The following is an 8149-nucleotide window of genomic DNA, read 5'->3' on the forward strand; positions in this document are numbered from 1 at the left end:
ACTTGCCCAGAAATGAACAACTGATAAGGAGGCAAAATCAGGATGAACCCAGGTTCTCAGATCTTTCTTGTCTGTTAACCCGTGTATGTGTGTGTGTGTGTGTGTGTGTGTGTGTGTGTGTGTGTGTGTGTTTAGCCTTCTTACATTTCACAGTGTCTTCTCTAAAGATGATCCCACACTATTTCTTGTTATTGATTGCTTCTCATTGTGTCGTGTTCCCCTAGGAGAGATGCATTCATTTTCTTGTTGTGTTTATTTTTCAGTTGAGGGGAAGGTGACTGGTCCCATGAGCCCGGGAGAATGAACTCAGAGGAGGCTGTTTACACGAGGTTCTCCCGCTCACCAGCTGTTGAGAGTCTGTGGATGAAGAGCAGGATCTTATTACTCCAATGGAAGCCTGGGACCATGTTCCCAACCACCAGCCCACCAAGAGGATTTGGTACAGTGGGGCTGCCTAATAAATGATTCATCAGAAGCATTTGATACAAATGTGTCTGGCAGTAGCCTCTTCAAATTTATGTTGCTTTCGTATCTAGCCTTGCGTGTGTTTAATGATCCCACTGCCTCTCACTCCAGTGCCAGTACTGACCTGAAGGCTGGATCCACAATGGAATTCTCTTCGTGCAGGCTGGGTCTGTCCTGTTTGACAGCTATTTATAGAGCCCGTGTGGGTTAGTAACTATTTACTGAATGCCAGTTCCATGCCAATTGTTAGGCTGGGTGCTTTACAAACATTTAATCCTCACAAAAACCCTGTGAGGTTGAACCTATTATCTCCATTTTGCCCATGAGCAAATGGAGGCTCAGAGAGGTTGTGCGCTGTGTATAAGGTCATACAGTTGGCAGAGTCAGGGCTCAAATTGAGATGAAATCCAAAGCCCCCCCACTTTAACACGCTGCTTTGCCCATCACTGCTCCAGAGATCGCTAGCCCACCATATCATCGCTGGCATTCCTCTCATAAATAGAGGTGGGGATGGCAGTGTATGTGATGGGAAGTGTCTGAAAGGGAGGGTCAGGGAGCTTTAGAGGCACTGAAAAATCACAGAATTATTCTCTAAGAAAAATAACACAATGCTTTTTTAGATCAGAAGTTGATAAACTGTGGCCTATGGGTCAAATCAGCCCCCAACCTCTTTCTGTAAGTTAAGTTTTACGGGAGCACAGCCACACCCAGTCCTTTATGTACTGCCTAAGGCTGCTTCCTCTCCACAATGGCAGAGTTGCTTAGCTGTGACAGAGGCCATATGGCTCTCAAAGCCTAAAATATTGACTCTCTGGGCCTTTCTAGAAAAAGTTTGCTGACACCTGTTTTAGATGACTTAGGAAGAGAACCAATAGTTTTTATTAAGGCCAATTAATTATTTTTTTCATTTGACTGAGAAAACGACTTAAAGATTCGTACTGCTAAGGCCGTCACTGGTGGTGGTGGAGTGGGGCACGGGGGTGGGGCTGTAGGGATCCAACCAGCGGAGGTTAAGGGACAGGGAGGAGAAGGGGGAAGTCTGGGCCTCTGGGTCCCCACTCAGCTCCTCCTCCCAGACGCATCCCACTCATGTCCTTCCGATTTCCCCTGCCAAATCAAGTCTCCTAAAATAACTGCTCATAAACTTGTAAGTGGCTTCCCACTTACAAAATGCTCAAATTCCAACACCCCAGCTGGGAATATAGAGACCAAAACAATCTGACCCCTATGAATCTCTCTCTCCACCCGTCTTATTCTTTTTTTTAATCACGAGGAAGTCACGCCAAGTTTGGGTTTATATTTCAAAGCCAATGTACTTGTCTTTGATTCACTTTTATGTAAGCAGAAAAGTAAACATATAATAGTTGTAGGCGATAATAGGAAACCAGGCTGAGCTTTCTCATATATGATGTATTGATTCTTCACCTAAGCTAAAAGTTATATAAACAGGGACTTCCCTGGCGGTCCAGTAGTTAAGACTCCGTGTTTCCACTGCAGGGGACCCAGGTTCGATCCCTGGTGGGGGAACTAGGATCCCATATGCCCAGCAGCGCAACAAAAACAAAAAGTTATAAACAAAAGAGAAGTTTATAAATGTTTCAGTTACCAGAAGTCACTCTCCAATTGTGTTTAGAAAAAAACTATTCCAGCTAAGGTTTTTGTTTTGTTTTTAAATTGTATTATCATAAGCTCTCTCCCACGTTGCTGTGTATTTTTCATAAAGATAATTTTTCATGGCTGAGAATATTTCATCTCCTATATGTTCCAGAATTTTCCTAATACTGCCCGGGTATTTGGACATTAAAGGTTGCTCTTTTCATTTGTTTCAACTCCTATCTCTATTGCCTCTAGTTATTCTTCTCCTTCTTTTTCACCTTTGCTCAGACTGTTTTCTTGGCTTGGGAAGGATCCTGTTGTCCTTTCCCGTCTGCTTAAGTCCTGTCACCTTCCCCCTTCAATCTCTGATTGCTAGGAGAGAGTTCAGATTGACCTTTAGAATGACGGATTTCAAGAGACTTCCCTAGAAGGTGCTGACATGGTACCATCTGAACTTGACTGCAATGGCACTGCAGTATCAAAGGGCTCAGAAACCATTATTTCCTGGTGCTGTACTCAAGAATGGTTTATTTTAGAAAAGAATAATAGCGGACACATACTATGTACTTTCCATATGTCAGGCATTATCGTAAGCACTGTATATACATTGTCATTTATCTTCCCGACAACCCTTTCAAGTGGGTCCTGTTAATACTCTCATTGTACAAATGAGAATATTGAGGTACAGAGAGGTTAAGAAATCACCCAAGGCCACACCACTGATAAGTGGGAGACTTGGCATTTGAATTCAGACAGTCTGGTGTCAGAGTCCTGGAGCTTAGCCAGTGAAATAGAACTCACAACGGCCCTTCCTCTCCCTAGTCTCAACCACGCAGCCTCAATCGGGCCCATACCATCTTCAGAGTATATGCAGAGGGCCTCAGAGGGGCTGCTGAGCAATGTTCTTACTAGGAACAGTGAGCCTGTTCCTCTGTGTTGGAGAGACCTGGCTGGGGGCCAGCATCCTTTCACACAGAGGAGCTCAAGAGGCAGATGAATTTGCTGTGTCCTTGGTCATTCTCTGAACATGATGAATCCAGGGGCATTTCCAGAGCCAAGGTAGGATGTGATGGAAACACCTGTGTCTTCCAGACCTCACTTATCTCAGTGTCCCAGGGACCTAGCATAAAAGCAGGCCATCATTCATGGAGAAGGGACTGTGACATAGTAACATCATAATGGCTACAGTTTAGTTAACTGCCCCTCTCATGCTCTCTCCCAGGAAAAGTGGGACCTCTTGTGATGGATCTTATGAGAGTGAGGGTGGGGAGAAGAGATTCAGAGTGCATTCCAAAGGTGAGTACAATTGCAAAGCTGAGTCAGAAAGGGAATGCATAGTAACTGGCCTCTAGTTTGAAGAATGAGAGAACTTCAGGGTTTGGAAAGATGTTAAAGGTTATCTCTGCCAGTTATTTTCCAGTGCCTGATCCCCTTAAAACAGCTCTGACAAGGAAATGCCCAGCCCTCTGTTTGGATACCTCCACTGATGGGGACCTTCCAACCAAACAAAAATCCATCCCAGCTCGGTACGGTTCTCTTAGAAAATTGGACTTTTTGTTGAGTGGAAATCTATCTTCCTGTAGCTTCCACCAAATCAGGTCTAATTCTTATCTGGGGGAGGCTAGAGGACAAGCCAGATTCCTCCTCCACACAACAGCCCTAGAGAGATTTGAAGCCTAAATGACTGTGTCCTCCCTGAGTTTTTCCTCTCCAGGCTAAATACTCACAGGTGCTTTAATTGTGTCTCTTCTCACATGGTTTCCAGGCCCTTTGTCAGATTTGTGTCCACTGACTGCTTCCCGCTTTGCTTAGAGCTCTCCAAGTATGGAGTTAGAGCACAAGCTCACGTCAGACCAGAACCATCCCTTCCCTCCTATGAGAACTTATAGGATCAGAAATTAGTACTCCAAGTTCCAAGGGGTTCCAGGGATTTTGGGTGAATTTATTTTTGGTCAGAAGGGGGCAGGAAAAAAAAGAATGAGTTAGATTTCTGTGGTTAGGAAGAGATGATAATAGATAATATTTTTTGAATGCTTATTACATGCCAGACACTGTGCTTAACACTTAATATGAATTCTCTCATTTAATCCACTCAACCACCCTTACAGGTGGTACTGTTATGATGCCCATTTCACAGCTGAAGAAACTGAGGCTTAGAGAAGCTCAGGGTTTTCCGAGGCTATGTAGTGTATGCCAAGACTCAGGCCAGATATTAACAGAGAGCAATGGGTGAAGATTTGGCTTCAACAAAGAGCTGCATCTGGCCAGTGATTATGTTTCAGAAAAGCCAGGTATGACAGTGAAAACTGGTTAGGGGTGAGAATAGGACTTCTAAGACCTCAGAGATCAAGGAGCAGAAAGCCATGCCATGGTGGCACAGAAGGATATGATGTACAAGGCAGTAATAACAGTAACCGCTACCATTTGTTAAATGGGTCTAAATCAGGCATTTTGCATACATAATCTCCTTTAATCCTCACAACAACCCTAACTGGGAATTACTACCACTATGATCGCTATGTTACAGATAAGGAAATTGAGGCTTATTGAGGTTAAATGACTCACTGAAGGCTACACAGCTGGTAAGTAGCAGTGGCAGGATTAAAATTCAGATGGCTGGGGCTTCCCTGGTGGCGCAGTGGTTGGGAGGCCGCCTGCCGATGCAGCGGACACGGGTTCGTAACCCGGTCCGGGAGGATCCCGCATGCTGTGGAGCGGCTGGGCCCGTGAGCCATGGCCGCTGAGCCTGCGCGTCCGGAGCCTGTGCTCTGCAGTGGGAGAGGCCACGGCAGTGAGAGGCCCGCGTACCACCAAAAAAAAAAAAAAGAAAGAAAAAAATTCAGATGGCTGACTCCAGGGCAATGGCCCTATACCAAAGGGAAAGACTGTTGGCAAGAAACTTAAGGGAAGAAATTTTCTCTCCCAAGAGATGGGGGATCCCAGAACTTATGAGGGAACTCAGGGCTGCAGGCGATGCCTGGCAAGAGAGAACAGGAAACCTGGTTCTGGAAGAGACAATTTTGCCAGACTCTTTAAATCAGCAGTGCCAAGCCTGAGGCTAGCCTAAATTGGGATTTAGTCAGAAAGGCAGTCCTGAAGGCCGAGGAACCTCATTCAAATAAATATCTATGACCAGATATGCTATCTCAGAATCAGAAACCTGTGTTGAAAAGTCATCTGTTTCTGTGCTTCTGTAGTTCCCTTTTCCCTTTTTTTTTTAAAAACAATTTGCTTTCTCTCAGTTCAATGGCGACCAAACTTTAGTGTGCGTCAGAATCACCTGGAGGACTTCGAAAAACATTGATTACTGTACCCCCCTCCCACCCCCTGGAGATTCTGATTTAGTAAGTCTGGGGATGAAGCCTGAGAATTTGTACTACTAACAAGTTACCAGGTGCTGCTGATTCAGCTGGTCTGGGGATTACATTTGAGAACAAGGGCTTTGGTTTACTAGAAAAGCTATTTTGAAAATTTCTGAACTGACTTGGCTGTGAAGAGGCAAAGGACTTGCCCATAGGCCAGAAGCAGTGGGAGTGGGTCAGGCAGCAGACTTAGTGCCCAGCTAGGTGAGTGCCTGCTGTATGGGCCGGGGAAGACAGAAGTCACAGCTAGAAGACACTAGCTGTTTACAGATGAGAATGAGGGAAACCAGAAGGCCCGGGAAGCTGGGCAGGGAGCCAGACTGGCCAGAGGAGACAGAGATCTGGCGAGAGCAGAAGTCAAATGGGGTAGCACTCTTGTCAAAAGCTGCAGGTTCTTGGCTAGGCTGCAGGGAAAGAACTAGGGGAGCGGGGAGGCAAGGGGCCAGGAGTGAGCTCCTGGGATGTGGCCTGGGACAGAATCTGGAGATCGCATTTCAGCTGTTGACTCACTGTCTCCAAAGCCTCTTTCTGCCTCCTTCGGGGGTTAAGCCCATCAGTCACAGAGTGCCCAGGAGTTACCCCCTGACAGTAGTGAGGTAAAGTCCTTGCAGCAAGAGAACTGGGGACAGTGCTAAATGCTGTTTCTTCTTCACTGGGTCGTGCAGTGGCAGGCAGGTGCAGGGCTGGGGAGCTCACAGCAGGGTGGTTTGACTTCTGATGTTCTCCAGTCCCGAGGCTGCATTTCTCCCTCAAGGGAAACTGACTCAGCTGCAGTGCGCGTGCACTGCGGAGAATGGCCTGCGTGGCTGCAGCGGCAGGCTAGTCGCTGAGTGCCTGGCTGCTCTCATCTCTCCTCATGGAACTGGGGCAGCTTGGAGAGGAGGCTCCTTTCCCTTGATACCAAGAAAAGGAGCATCTCTCTGCAAGACTGCATGCCACTACTTTCAGACGCAGGAGGAAAATTGTGCACATAGGCCCTGGACCCTGACCTTCAAAAACAACCCACCCGGCCTGAACTAGTTTTTCCTTTTGTTCCCTTCAACCCCTTTCTTGTACATGTCTGTCCAGTTTAAAAAGGATTTACTGAATGCATACTAGATGGCAGGCCCTGTGCTGGCGATACAGATATGGGTAAAAGAAATTTTGACCCACAAGTATAGTCAGGGAGACACATCTACAGAGATAATTACAGCCTTGTAGGATAAATGCTGTTTCTTAAACATAGAGACCATGCCCTCTCAGGACCTTTGTATTTGCTGTTTCTTCTGTCTAGAATGCTTTTCTCCAGATGTTTGTATAGTTATTCTCTCACTCTCAGGAGTGACCCGAGAGAGGCCTTCCCTGACTCTCCTACCGAACATGAAGCCCACACAATTCTCTGATTCCATTTATCCCATGTAATTTTTCCCTGTAAAACGTCTAAACTCCTTACATTAGAGATGTAATGTAAGGAGGCATTTTATATACATATAAGGCATTTTACATACATACATATATATATATGTATGTAAAATGCCTTGTCACTGCTGATTCTCAGTCTGTGGAATTGGTACCTGATAGGTACTCAATATATTTTTCCCTTTTGTTCATTCACAATGAGTGATTGCCCAGTTGAACTTTTCTGAACCTCTGCAGTCATCGAAATGGAAGATGAGGCCTGTCCACTTGGGGAAGAACATTTTGAATCGTACCTTCCCAAGCTTTCTAGTCTCTATTGTCCCCTCAGTCCAGACTGAGCAGGTTCTAGCTTCCCACCAATAACTATAATTACTGAGCATTAACTATGTACTGGGCACTTCCAAAACGTTATTTTTTTCTTTAATTTTTTATTTTTTGCGGTACGCGGGCCTCTCACTGTTGCGGCCTCTCCCATTGCGGAGCACAGGCTCCGGACGCGCAGGACCAAGCGGTCATGGGTCACGGGCCCAGCCGCTCCGCGGCACGTGGGATCTTCCCGGACAGGGGCGCGAACCCGTGTCCTCTGCATCGGCAGGCGGACCCTCAACCACTACGCCACCAGGGAAGCCCCCAATACGTTATTTAATCTTCATAATGCTCTGCAAAGTCAGAATTATTTATTTTACCAAAGATGAAACAGGCTCTGGGAGAGTAGTTGCTCAAAGTCACAGCGAGCAAGGTTCCCAGGGGGCTCTCTGGTAAAGGTCTACCAGACTCCACAGTCTACCCAAGTTTCTGTCTCGTACCTACAGGCTTTCCCCATGTTTCCACTACATCGCCCTCCCAGCCATTTCCTTCCCACTGGACCGCTGGGCCTGTCAGCCTGGCTGCTTCTCCAAGGGCTAGCATAAGGAGGTGCTTCAGATGCTTGCAGGATGGAGAAGAGGCTGATCTATCTCCAGAGCTGGAGCTTTCCTTCCCCTGCCCTCCCCACGGACCCGGCTGCTGGATGCCCAGTGGTCCATTCCAAAGCCAGCAGCAATCGCGCGCGCTGGAGGAAAAAGGATGGGGGAAGGAGGGCGAGGCTTCTTCAAACGACCGGCGGGACCGAGGGGCGAGCACTCCTCTCTCTCTGCCGCTCCGTCGCTGCACCGGATAACCAGCACCCCCCTTCCACCCCTCCCCATCTCTTCTCGCAGCAGGGCGCGTGCGCAAGGCGCTCCTCGTCCCCTCCCTTCCGCGGGCCGCCCTTTCACCCTGGCAACGGCGGCGCGACTGCGGCGCGCGCGGGGCTGGGCGCGGACGGGGCGCGGCCGGGCGGCGCCGGT

The 8149-nt window shown here is 47.5% G+C and overlaps 1 protein-coding gene across 5 annotated transcripts in view; it reads left to right on the plus strand.

Annotated features, from left to right (window-relative positions):
* SLC44A1 (solute carrier family 44 member 1) overlaps positions 1 to 2294 on the plus strand; it is a 215801-nt gene extending 213507 nt beyond the window's left edge. For all 5 annotated transcript variants that reach the window (XR_004484063.2, XR_007477859.1, XM_033431229.2 and 2 more), the window contains one exon: positions 264 to 2294. Coding sequence is in view for 1 of the 5 variants with exons in the window: in XM_033431228.2 (XP_033287119.1) it covers positions 264 to 278 (15 nt within the window). In the remaining 4 variants the exon portion in view is untranslated. The remainder of the gene's footprint in view (positions 1 to 263) is intronic.
* The last annotated feature ends 5855 nt before the right edge of the window (positions 2295 to 8149 follow it).

Source organism: Orcinus orca, chromosome 6 (assembly GCF_937001465.1).
Source record: "Orcinus orca chromosome 6, mOrcOrc1.1, whole genome shotgun sequence".
Lineage (NCBI taxonomy): Eukaryota > Metazoa > Chordata > Mammalia > Artiodactyla > Delphinidae > Orcinus > Orcinus orca.